At 39.6% G+C, this 13,964-nt stretch overlaps 1 protein-coding gene and 1 non-coding gene across 3 annotated transcripts in view; both read right to left on the minus strand.

Annotated features, from left to right (window-relative positions):
* Positions 1-246: 246 nt before the first annotated feature.
* The window catches only part of LOC118893460 (zinc finger protein 2 homolog), a 93,254-nt gene continuing 79,536 nt past the window's right edge, over positions 247-13,964 (minus strand). The window contains exon 5 of one of the 2 annotated variants that reach the window (XM_036849048.1): positions 247-1,401. In XM_036849048.1, the coding sequence (XP_036704943.1) occupies positions 313-1,401 (1,089 nt within the window). In that variant the 3' untranslated portion in view covers positions 247-312. Of the gene's footprint in view, positions 1,784-13,964 lie in introns of both variants that reach the window. The other variant, XM_036849047.1, reaches the window with a different exon arrangement.
* TRNAE-CUC lies at positions 7,646-7,718 on the minus strand. Its single transcript has one exon. It is a non-coding gene; the product is annotated as a tRNA-Glu (tRNA).

The raw sequence follows: 13,964 nt of genomic DNA on the forward strand, positions 1-13,964 counted from the left end.
TCCAGTGTGAAGTCTCTGATGTCCAAAGGAGAATCTGCAGTATAATACAATAGAACTTATCTTCAGCATGAATCCTCATTGCTTAGAACATTAGCTACTTAAACCTTCTGGTATAAAGTTTTACTTTCTGAATCAAGATTTCTCCACTTTTATATGGTTTCTCTGCAGTGGTCTGTATTTTCTGATATGGTATATTATACTTCAACTAAAAGATTACTACAATCGTTACATTTATTAGGTTTATACATTACATGACTTATCTGATTATCACTGAAGAGTTCATCACGGTGAAGGATCCCATGGAAGCTTCCCTCACGTATGAGTTCTCTGATGCCGTGTAAGATTTGTACTCCGACTGAAAGCTTTTCCACATTCATTACACTGATAGGGTTTCTCTCCTGTATGAGTTCTCTGATGCACTATAAGGGATGAATTCTTAATGAAGGCTTTTCCACACTGATTGCATTCATAGGGCTTCTCACCAGTATGAATTCTTTGATGCTCAATAAGGTATGCGCTCTGGCTGAAGGCCTTTCCACATTCACTGCATTCATAAGGCTTCTCTCCAGTATGAGTAACCTGATGTACAGTAAGGGATGATCGCCCAGTGAAATGTTTTCCACATACCATACACTCATAAGGTTTCTCTCCAGTATGAATTCTCCGATGCTGAGTAAGAGATGAATTCTTACTGAAAGCTTTCCCACACTGATTACATTCAAAAGGTTTTACTCCAGAATGAAGTCTCTGATGCTCTATAAGGTATGTACTTTGGCTAAAGGATTTCCCACATTTGTTACATTTGTAGGGTTTTTCTCCAGTATGATTTCGCTGATGCAGGGTAAGAGCTGAGCTCTTACTAAAGGCTTTTCCACATTCACTACACTCATAGGGCTTTTCTCCAGTATGGCTTCTCTGATGAACAGTAAGATGCATACTTTGACTGAAGGCTTTTCCACATTCATTACATTCATAGGGTTTTTCTCCTGTATGAGTTCTTTGATGCACTGTGAGGTTCATACTTTGGGTAAAAGCTTTACCACATTCATTACATTTGTAGGGTTTCTCTCCAGTATGAATCCTTTCATGTTGAATAAGGGATGAATTCTTGCGGAAAGCTTTTCCACACTCTTTACATTGATATGGTTTCTCTCCAGTATGAGTTCTTTGATGAACAGTAAGGTTCATGCTCTGACTGAAGGTTTTCCCACATTCGTTACATTTGTAAGGTTTCTCTCCAGTATGAATTCTTTGATGCACGGTAAGCGAGGAGCGTTCAATGAAGTGCTTCCCACATACATTACAGTTATAGGGTTTCTCCCCTGTATGAGTCCTCTGGTGCTTAAGGAGGGATGAACTCTGGCTGAAGGTTTTCCCACACTCGTTACATCCATAGATTTTCTTTCCTGCAAACATTCTTTGAGTTTTAATTAATTCAGCATTTTGTTTAGTGTCTTTTCCATGTGAATTCCAACTGTGAGGACTTTTCCCCACAGGAATAGTTTGTTGTGTATCAATGATTGAACCCTGACTGAAACATCTTTCAAATTCATTACCTCCACATGTCCTTCTCACAGTGAGGGTTTCCTTATGGGTAATGTGTACTTGGCCCAGACGTCTATCCTGGTTTTTCTGTTGCCCCTCTAACCAATTATCAGGTTCCCAGGTTTCCCCTAAAGAAGAATGCCAGAGACCTTCTCTTTCCATTATTACCCCATAAGATAAATCTTCAGTAATTTGGGCTTTGTAGTTGACTCTTTGGTTTCAAGTCTTGTCTCCCAGTCTGAAAAAAATAAAAAATTCAAATACACATTGGTTTCTGTGCTGGGAGACTGAAAACTGTATAAGGCAGGAATAAGAGAATGAAATTGAGAATAACTATAGGGCACATTTGAGAGCTTTCAAAGATGTCCCTATAATTAGGAAGAGAATTGGAAGGGAGGGAAAGAAGAGGGAGCCGTCCATAAATAATAGGGAAACTAGAAGCAGGGTAAGCAGAGGAAAGAGTGAGCCTATGCAGGAGGGATAGATACTGAAATCACTGCTGGACAAGGCTAAATAATGAATACGGAACTAAGGGAAGATATACAGACGAGCTGGGATTGGGAGAGGCAGATCACAAAGCCCTGGCACATTTATCTGGTACTCCTACCAGCAGTTTCTTCCCTCCCGAAGGCTGCCTATAATTCTGATACTAAATCTTCATAAAACATCACAGTGTGACACAGTGAAAAGATTGTTTACCCTAGAGTCAGACAAACGTGGGTTTAAACACTGGCTGTTAATCACTTATCATCTTAAGTAGTTGTTTCTCTGAGTCTGAGTTTTCAGAGCTATAAAATGAGGATAAAATAATCTGATAAGGATTAAGTAAATTAATGTATATAAACTACCCTTAGGGAACATACTTGTCTGGAACGTGAAATACCAGAACATACTTGAAACTTAAACTCTCAAGGTAGGACGGCAAAATCTAAAAGCTCCTCTCTGCTCCGCAAGGAGCATGTGATTTTCTCACTCTCCTAAGAGAGGACTCTCTTAAGAGAGTCCTAAAGGGCCCTACCCTTTCCTAAATACCCATTCCTTACAGATAAGAACTGGTGGCAGAGGCAGGTAGGGGAGAATCTGTTGAACTGCTTGAGATGGGGCTGGAGGAAAGGCCTTGTAGCCACTCAGACTTTATTTTCTCAGATCCCATTTCTTATCCCAGACAAAACATCCTGGAGGCAGAGAGGCAGAGCACAGGGAACTACAATCTGAGAATCACCTTGTCAGCTTGATCAAAATTATCAACACTGAACCAACAGACCAAAGGTCTGTGGGCAGGAGGTTTACTATGAAGCAAAAGATACGCATGAACTGGACTTCCTCCTTCCAATCTGACCTGCTTACATAAAACAAGAGAAAAAGTGGAAAGCCAAGCAGGCTCCACCTATAAAACACACACACCACCAAGTAACCTCACAGAGGACCTATCCAGTCAAGCATGAAATACCAACAGGCAACACATGAACTGGAGGCTGCCTCTTGCCCCACTTCACTCTATCATATCCAGCTATCCAACTGAAGTTCTTTGAGATCATTCCAAGTGCTACCCAGTAAACAACATAAAGGACATGGGGCATCTATTCACACTGTTAGACAAATACAATGTCCAGACAGACAAAACTATTCAAAGATAAATGACACAGAAAATATCAAATTTGGAAACTAGGTAGAGGTTCAAGAAATTCTTAAAATAATAAAAGCAGGAGAACAAGGCGGGGGGGAAGCATTAAAACCAAATGGGAGAATAAACAATGGAAGAATAAATGCTTCCAGTCATCAAAAGATGTTAAAAAAAAAAAATAGTTACATACTGGGAGAAGGGATTTGCAACACGTGACCCAAAAAGAGCTCTAGAACTTAGACTTGGAAAACAATACCTGTAGAACACTAAGCCCACTAGAAAAATGGACAAAAGGCTTGAATAGACACTTAAGGAAAGGAAACCTGGGGACTTCCCTGGTGGCGCAGTGGTTAAGAATCCGCCTGCCAACGCAGGGCACACGGGTTTGAGCCCTGGTCTGGGAAGTTCCCACATGCTGCGAAGCAACTAAGCCCGTGCGCCACAACTACTGAGCCTGTGCTCTAGAGCCTGTGAGCCACAACCACTGAGCCCACATGCCACAACTATTGAAGCCTGCGCGCCTAGCGCCCGTGCTCTCAACAAGAGAAGCCACCGCAATAAGAAGCCCATGCACCATAACGAAGAGGAGCCCCTGCTCGCCGCAACTAGAGAAAGCCCACACACAGCAATGAAGACCCAATGCAGCCAAAACTAAAAATAAATAAATAAATTTATTTAAAAAAAGAAAAAGAAAAGGAAACCTGAATAGTGAGTAAACATATGCAAAGATGCCAATCCAACAGTAACCAGGAGAAGGTTGAGTAAAGCCTCAGTGAGATACTATTACCACATCCACCTGAGAAACAAAATTCAAAAGTTCAAACTGACAGCTTCAGAATTTAGAAAGATGTGCAGTATGGGGAACTTTCACATACTGCTGGTAGGAGTGTAATTTGGTTCAAGTATTTGAAAAACAGTTTAGCACTACCTAGAATGTAGAACAGGCACACAGACTATGATTTAGCAAATCCACTAGTAGGTACATACACTTAGGTAAATCTATCTTGTAAAGGTTCACATGATTCATAATTTTTAAAGTAGCATTGTGTACAATAGCAAAAAACTGGAAACAACCCAAATGTCTACCAACAAGAGAAACGATAACTAAATTGTCAAATACTTATACAAGAGAAATGAAAACAGTGAATGTTATGGATTTCACGTCTGTTCTCCCCAAAATTCATATGTTGAAGCCTAATCCCCAGTGAGACAATATTAAGAAGTGGGGGTCTTTGGGTCATTAAGTCATGAGGGTAAAGCCCTGATAAGATTAGTGCCCTGATAAGAAGTGGCACACACGAGGGAACTTGCTCTATCCTATGAACAAGGAGGAGGGCCTTCACCAAAAACCCATCCATGCTAGCACCCTGATCTCAGACTTCCAGCGTCTGGAACTATGAGAAATAAATGTCTGATAAATTCAGTCACCTGGTCTATGGTATTCTGTTACAGCAGCCTGAACTGCTTAAGACAGTAAACATTAATAAACTAAAGCCACACATATCAATATAAATGAATAAATAATTTAAGCAAAGTCACAGAAAAATAAATACAGTAAGAGTCCATTTAGGTAAAGTTTAAAAACAGACTATAACTAAATATATTGTTCATCTGTGGATAGCAATACTATGAAGAAAAGCAAGGGAAGGGATTTATCACAGAAGTGAGAACAGTGGTTATGTCTTGGGTAGAGGAAGAGGATGGGAATGAGGAGGTGCATATAAAGCTACTAGGGTACTAGCAGTGTTCCGTTTCTGAATCTGAATCTGGGCTCTAGTGCCTGGGTGTTTGCTTTCGTTATTATTCATTCATTTTTATCATCATGAACTATAAAAAAAGCAGTACGGTTAAGACAACAACTTTGGAGCTGCTCCGCCTGGCTCCATCACTGTTAGCTGTGCGACCTTGGGCAGATTACTTAACCTGTCCTGTGCTCCAGCTTCCTCATCTGTAAAATGGTACCTATCTAGTGTTGATATGTGAACAATAATTAGTTGATATTTATAAAGGGCTTAGAAGACTAGGTAGGTTTTTGCTAAGTAGTACCCATATTTTACACATTCTTCTGTATATATGACATTTCAAAAAACAAATGAGAACAACAACAAAGTATTTTCTATTTTGGAAAATATTGATCATTTTAAGTTGAAACATATACTGCAGAAAACTTAACAGTAAGGGTTCAGTATATCTTCATGGAATTTAGAGACCTAATTTAAAAAGTTACCTCTGAAGATTTGCTGCTTAAGAAAAAGAAAAAAAATAGACTGCCCTACAAATTTTTTAAAAACTGGCCTAAGTGATCACTCCAAGAACATGGGATGCCAAAGGACAGTGGAGTCATGTCTACAAAGGACTGAGGAAAAACTGATGTGACTCAAGAATTCCACATAGCCAGTCTCTATACATGCATAGGAAAAAAACAAAACACGTTCTTAAATATGAAAGATTCAGTAATTGCAATACTCCTAAACCATTCCTGAAATATTACTTAAATGTTTAAATGTTTGAACAAAGGATTTATCCAGGAATTCCAGAATGCTCACTATTAGGAATCTAGTAATATATTAATAGGTCATGGGAAAAAGGGTATATGATCAACCTGATGGATGCTTCAAAGTATTTGATAATATCCAACATCCAATCCTGATTCAAAAACAAAAATATTAGCATTGTACCAAGCATAAAAATAAAACACTAGAAGAATTCACACTAAAAAACAGAATCAAGGAAAGGATGCTTACTATTACTGCAACTATTTAATATTGTTCCAAAAGTGTGATCACTTTTAGACAAATGAGAGGGGAGGAAGTTTCATTTTTCCCAGATTACATGACTGTCTCTGTGGAAAACATAAAATTGTTAAGGTGGCTTTACTCATATTAGTGAAGTATTGAAGGTTGGAACTGAGCACTAAAGATCAAAACCATAGCTCTTTCAGGATTGGACGACATTTCAGATCCTTACCATTTTGCTCTCATTAAATAAGGACCTGTAACATGCACAGCTTTATGCTTGGCCACAATAAGAGTTCAATGATTGTTAGAGGTTATCATTATCATTATTATTTTATGTCAAACAATATACAGCTCTCTCTTCCATTCCTTTATTCCTAAGCAGTTCTTTCAAGTGATGGCCCATACTCCCTTACAGTCTTAGAATGCCTAGTTAACTTTAGGATTTATATTAACTTTGGTACTCATCAGGACATAAGAGTCCCCAGGACCAAGGGGTATGGGAAAGCACAGCTCTTTCAGTATTTATGGCTGGGACTGGCCGTAGTAGAGGCCAAGAGCCTGCAGAGTATTTGGCCGGGGGTTGGGGGCCCGGGTGAGAGACTTGGGCAGCAGGCCCTGCTCTTCCTAGGGCAAGCTGATTTCTTTCTTTTCTCCTTTTATATTTCTTCCAGCCTAACAGTTAAGTTACTCCTTCCATTCAACCAGACTATTTCAGTACTCACCTGACTGGACTTCCTACGTAACACTCTTGCTACCCTACAGTGCATTCTCCACAAAGGAGCCAGATCGATCTTCTGAACATGATAAATCATTCATTCAATAACTATTTATTGAGTGAGGCACTGTTCAAGGTGCTAGGGATACAGCAATGAACAAAAGTGCCCTGGAGGAACTTATATTTTAGTGAGAGGAAGAAGGGTAATCAACATAATAAATAAGTAAAATATTTAGTATTTAAGTGGTATACCTTATGGAAAAAATCAAAGCAATAAAATGGAAATAGGGAATATGATGGGTAAGGGGAAAAGTTTGTCATTTTAGATACAATCTTCGGGAAAGGGCTCACTGACAAGGTGACATTGAAGCCAAGACTTTAGGGGCCAAGGAGGGAGTCACAGGACTATCAAAGGGAGAGCATCCCAGGCAGAAGGAACCACCAGTGCTGAGAGCCTGTGCAAGGATGAACAAACTTTTTGGATTCATGAGGCTCATTATGAAGGTGGCATGAAGGTACATGGGGACTCGGTAAGAGCACATAAATTCTCTCTCTTTGTGTGTGCATGTGTACACACGTATACATTTACTCACACACAGAGGTAAATCAGATGATGCCTGGGGAAGAGCTGAGCACAGCACTCGGTTGTCGCTTTCCCCTCTTGGTTTTGGACAGCATAATGAGACTAACTGGCAGTAACATCAAAGAAAATCTAGACAGAACAAGATCTGGAGTTTGCACATCATCATGTTTTCTGAGCTCCGTTCTCTTCCTCCACTTTTCTTTGTCTTTATTTCCTTCTCTCCAATGGGTACCTCCCTGCTCTTGTAAATACATTCAAGTCTCTACCTCAGTAAAAAACAAATCGGAGGCATTCTACATCTGACTTCTTTCAGGTCCTGCCCTTTCTTCCTTTTCCTTCAAAGTTAACTTTGTTGAAATGATGGTCTGTACTTAAAAGTCTCCCTCTTTTTTGTGGGGGTGGTGGTGGTGGGACTTGCCGCACGGCTTGTGGGATCTTAGTTCCCTGACCAGGGATTGAACCTGGGCCCTTGGCAGTGAGAGTGCAGAGTCCTAACCACTGGACCACCAGGGAATTCCCCGTAAAAGTCCTTGTTTACTTCTGCACTCTTCTCCCCAGGCACATGTCCTGCAGCACCAGAGTGCTCCTCCCTGGGTTACAGGCCACTTCCTCAACACTAAGACCAATAGCGTTTCTCATTTCTTACTTGGCACTATTGCACTCTTCTCTGTTTTTCTCTCTTCCCTTGGCCCGGCTCTCCATAACTGTCTCCTCTCCCTCTGACCACTTTTTCTGTCACCTTTGCTAGAGCATCTTTGTCCCCCAGTCAAATGTTATTCCTCAAGATTCCATCCTTGCTGCTTTGCCCTTCTTATTCGCTCTTCCTGATAATTAAAAATATTCATTGATATGAGTGTCATAAATATAATTATAATTTTCAAAGCTATAGTTTTACCTGATTACTAAAAATTCTACTTGATGTCATCTAATATTCACTCAACAAAGATATTAAATACCTACTCTCACAGACAACATGCTAGGCAGGGGATATAAATAAAAGTAAGCTCAATCATGACAATTCAGTGAGCCTACATACTAGTGGCTAGATAGATATTCAAAGAGACAAGAGAAATACAGTGTGAAATGTAATCATACGCAAGTGATAAATCTTTAGTATTCAGCCCAATAGAGAAGTTGGAAGGTGGGTAAAAAACTGGGAGAGGAAAACCCAGTATGAGCAATACCTTTGTTTGCCTCTGATGCTTCTAGAAAACCCACCAACAAAAGTCATAAATAAATGCACTAAAATAATCTAGGGAACAAAATGCTGCAAAAGAATACCAAAACCAAAACAAAAAACCCCTACCAAAAATATAATTTATATATCCTCATACAGACAAGAGAAGTTAATACATGCATTTTAAAAGACTGCTATTAAAAAAGAAGGAGCACTTAGAGAATGAGAAGGCTCATAGAAATAAAAAATATGATAGTAGAAATAAATTTTTTCACAGAAGGACTGAAAGACAAAGTTTAAAGAAATCTTCACATCTCACATTTTCCCTTCAAACACTGCCATGCAATTTACCACAAGGTCTTTGCACCTGCTGCTCCCTGTGCCCAGAATGTGCTCCCACATGACCATCACTTTGAGTATCTGTTCAGTAGTCACCTTAAAGAAGAGGCCTTCCCTGATCACCCCTAGAAAACAGCACTCCTGTTAACTGATCTACTTCCCTTATGATGCTTTGTTTTTCCACGCAGCACCTGACTCTATGAATAGTCAGTCCCTCCCTTCTTCCTTCCTTTCTTCTCCCTTCTCCTTCCCTGCCTTCTTTCTTGATTAATTTATTGTTTCCCCGACTAGACTATAAACTCCACGTGGAAACTCTGCCTGTTTTGCTCATTGCTCTACCCGCAGTGTTAGGAACAGAGCCCAGTGCTCAAAAAACATTTGTTTGTTATTTATGTAAGAATACAAATAGCAATAGTAATTGAATCCACAGAAATCTGTAATAAAGTTAATTAAAGCTACCTTAAACAATCATTCTATACCTAAAAATTAGCATGAAAAGCATAAGATAATATCCAAAGTTGTGCAATATGTAGCAAGAGCCACAAAAATGTATATATCCTTTGACACAGTGACCTTTCCAGAATCCTGTTCTTTAGAAAGCTTAATGGAAACAAGCAGCGATGGTCACAAGATGATTTTTTTCCTATCAATGTTTTTCTACTGATTTATTTTATTGCTCTGTACTTAGATAGCCATACACTATCCAGAGATCAAAAAATACCTGCCTAACTCTTTAAACAGTGTATGAAAAGAAGTGATCAACACTTTCACATGAGTAGAAGAGATAAAGGTGTAAAATGCATTTTTTCAGAGAAAAGTCATGATAACATCTAATAAAGAAATTTCAGTTGTGAGGGGGATTAGTAGGCAGATAACAAAGATTACGAAGCATTAAATGCTTAGAGGAGAATGGGATTAAATAAGTAGTAGATTCAGATTAAAAATTTAGGAATGAGAAAGGAAATACATAAAATGTAAGGTTACTAGTAAAAAGAAGAGGGCTAAACTCACTTGTCATTTGTTTTTAAATGAAGACTGTATAAAACACCTATATAATTCAGAGGAGGAGAAATGTTAGTTTCCTTTTAAAAAGTTGACATGTTTAAATGAATAATGGAAAGGAAGCTATGGATATAGGTAATGGCTGAGAAGAAAGATTCACGAAAGAAAATAAAGAGAATAAAGTAGAGGGGGATAGAAAGACAGGGATTGAAAGTACAGATGAGGGAAATCCCTGGTGGTCCAGTGGTTAGGACTCCTCGCTCTCACTGCCGAGGGCCCGGGTTGGATACCTGGTCAGGGAACTAAGATCCCATAAGCCACACAGCATGGCCACAAAAAAAATAAAGAAAGAAAGAAAGAAAGAAAAAGAACAGAAAGCACAGATGACAGAAGAGGAAATAATAACTGCTGGCATTTACTGAATGTTCAGTATGTTCCAGGCAATTTAAAGGAGTCACAAATGTAGTAACTCATTTAATCCTCATAAGATATTACCTCCCACTGAGGTAAGGACACATGCAAGACCTTGGCAGGATGAATGACATCAACAATGCAGAGGCATTTGAGAAACACACAGCAAATGGTACAGGTCTCAAGAGACCCAGGGACCTCTGAAGTGGTTTCTCCCCAAGGTGACACTCATGGAACAAGTTCTTGCAGCCAGATCCTTACCTGGGGAAATGCACCCTGGATGTTCTTTTGTCATCAGGCTCAGTTCTCAATCCAGCTGAGATATCACATTTGGTTTGGAAAGCTGATGCCCTGCTCGGGAGGAGAAACACTAAATTTGACTTCTGAACTGAGTATAACAACCACTCCCAGCATATGTCTTATCCCTTCCTCTTCAGGGCTTCTGTAACAAAGGAAGGTGTGGCTTCTGAGATTTCCCATTTTTCCATTCTCTATAGAAAAGGTCTTTCACCTTGAAAGACAGGACACTAAGGAACTACCCTAAAACAATGTCCTGTAGCATCAGGATTTCAAGTCCAAATTCACAAATTTCAGAGGCTGTACAAGATGTCAATAGTGGGAAAGATGGCAATAGGTAGGTTTTGAGTTACGAGGAGAAGTCCTTACCCAGCGAAACCAGGTTACTGTAGTTTCCCAGCATCACTTTCCCATACAAGTTCCTCTGAGCAGAATTTATTTTTTTTTCCTTTTTTTTAAATTTTATTTTATTTTTCTTTTTCTTTGAGCAGAATTTAGATTGGACCCACTCCTCCCAGGTGAGATCTACAGACACATCCTTGAATGTCACTGATTCCTGAAACTATAAATTTCTACTGAACAAAGGATTATGCCAATAACACCCTCTAAGGAAATTAAAAAACAAAAAACAAAAAAAACAAGCAGCATTAGAAGGGACAGAAGAAAGAGATCTGTGAGAGAAAAATATTACCCTCCAAAAGAAACTAAACATCTGCAACAAAAACAGACATTATCATGAAATAATCAGAGACAAATATAGAAAGTGCTTTGACATTTAAGGACAGGAAGAGGAGGTATAAGGAGTCATAGGGAAGGATAGTGAAGGCTGCTCTAGATTAGCACTGGAGAAGAGTAGGTGGTGTTCTGATTGTATCCTATTCACTCCATTGATGAAGGAGGGATTCCCCACCCTAAATAGCACACGGTGACCGAATATATGACACCCAGCACTGGACAGATGAGCCTGACAGGAGTTCATTAGTCACAAGTTGGCCTCACAACTCCACACCATGCAAGACCACTCGGGGCCTGTACTCAGGCACAGTGAACCGCAGGCGTTGTGGGAGGCAGACTTGGTACTGACAGGAGGCTGAGGTGACCCTTGGTTCCCACGGGAAGATGTGACTGGCTTGTTTGAACACTTTCGTGGGCTGCTAGGGAGGTGAAAACCATTAGGTTGAGGATTAGGAGGGGTGTACCTGGCCAGGCTGACAGGGGAGCTAGTTGGGTGTGGAGCCTTTAGCAGTGGGTGGGGGCCTATCTGGGGAGAGCAGGGGAAATCACAACGAGGTCTTTGGAGCTCCCTAAGGCTCAGAGTTGTAGAAGCAGCACGTGAAATTTTACGCTTTACAATCACTGGGTGGGAATTCCAGTTAATGTGGGGAAAGCATATGCAAAGAGGATAAATCTAGACTGTGGTTGGTCTATGAGACAACCAACAAAACACCCAGCTTGACTTGAAAATGGCATTTCAAATTTATAAGCCCATTTGAGCTTTGTTTTCTAGCCCTTAGACTAGGAAATAAAACTCTGTAAGCATTCACTATCTATTTGATGCGTATAATGGTTAATTTCATGTGTCAACTTGACTGGGCTAAGGTATGCCCGGAGAGTTGGTAAAGCATTATTTCTGGGTATTTCTGTGAGAGTTCTCCCATTTGAATCAGTAGACTGAGCAAAGAAGAGGTGGGAGGGCATCATCCAATCTGCTGAGGGCCCAAATAGAACAAAAAGGCTGAGGAAAGGCGAATTTGCTCTCTCTGCTTGAGTTGAGACAGCCATCTTCTCCTGCCCTTAGACATAAATGCTCCTACCTCTTGAGCCTTCAGACTCAGACCAGGACTTAACACCATCAGTCCCTGGATCTCAGGCCTCCGGGTTTGGAGTGGGACTGCAGCACTGGCTTTCCTGGGCCCTACGAGTGTAGATGGCAGATCATGGGGACTCTTCGTCCTGCATAATTGTGTGAGCCAATTCCTCATAATCTCTTTCTGTATATCTACATATATCCTATTGGTTCTGTTTCCCTGGAGAACCCTAACTAATACAAGGAGGGAACACTAACTGAGTGGCAGTTACCATAAATGATAACTCACATTGTACTCAGTTTTGTACTAATAGGAGGTTCATATGCCTCAGCTCATTTAATCCAAAGGACAACCTGCTAAAGTGACATCATTTTACAGATGAGGAATCTGAGGAACAAAAAGGTTAAATAACCTCTCCAAGATCATACAGCTTGAACCCAAGGCCATCCAACTCCTCATGTTGTGAGGAGAAGGCCAAGAAAAGACCCTAGCAATCCTCAGCAAGAGGAAGAGCGAGAGAAAGACAGAAAGGGAGATGGAAGGAGACTCACGATTGAAGCTCAGGAGAAAGAGGGTTTCAAAGAGGAGGGACTAGTCAACACTATCAGAAGCTGGGTGGGTCAAACAGAATGATGATTGAAAAGAATCTGCTGATTCGAAAATTAGCTAATTTTAGAAGAGTCGTGAAGGAAGAAGTCAGCTTACAGTGAAGAAGATAAGGAAGATAAGATAAGGAATCAGAAGCAGTCAGATGAAATTACTTCAAACTTTTTGTGAAGATGCGAGATAACACTGTATGAAAAGAAGTAAGGAATAAGTCGTGTAAACAAAGCAATGGAAAAGGTTTTTGTTTAAGGACAGAGAGCATTGTAATATGTGAATAGGCAAAGGGGAGAAAGTTAGTGGAAAGAAAAGGACTGGAGAGACCAGAGATGGAATGAAACCAATTTCCAAGCAAGTTGTGTATTTTACATCCTACTGGCTATGAACTCCAGAAAAAGTGTCAACCCTGAGGCACAGAATGTATTATATATCTTTCTACCTCATTATTTTCTCCTAATACTTTTAAATCAATATATCAAAATAACAAAAAAATGTTAAAAATCACTGACAAATAGTGTCAAGAAAAGTAAAAGTAGCTACTAGCAGGATATAAATACATGGCAGAATTTTCATTTTATAAAAGGAAGAAAAGAAAACAAGAAAAATCATCAGTTCAAAAATTTAAAGAAAGGAGAAGAAAGGAAACAAGAAAGTGTAATAAGGACAAATCATTAAATAACCAGAAAAAGACTTGATACATGTATAACAACAAATGTAAATGGGTTGACTTTATCTCTTAATAGACAAAAACTGTAAAATTGGTTTAAAATACAATTATATGGCACATACAAGAGATACACCTAAAACACAAACCAAAAAACTGTTAAAAAGGGGTGGTGATAGAGACAAGATATAGCAGGCGAAAGCAAACAAACAAAAAGGCATGGAGGAGACCATATCAATATCAGATAAGGTAGAATATACGTGGAAACAAAACATAAGCCCCTTCTTTCTGAAAAACATAACAGATCAGAAATATGACACTCTCTTTCCAAAAATTAATCTACTTTCAATAAATTAATTACAAGGCAATCACCTTTTTAGCTGAACATATTGGGCAAAATTAAAAGCCCAAACTCAGACTCCTGTGGGCTATATGCTGGTCTTCCCCACTTCCCTAGA

This window comes from Balaenoptera musculus, chromosome 3 (genome assembly GCF_009873245.2).
Source record: "Balaenoptera musculus isolate JJ_BM4_2016_0621 chromosome 3, mBalMus1.pri.v3, whole genome shotgun sequence".
Taxonomy (NCBI): domain Eukaryota; kingdom Metazoa; phylum Chordata; class Mammalia; order Artiodactyla; family Balaenopteridae; genus Balaenoptera; species Balaenoptera musculus.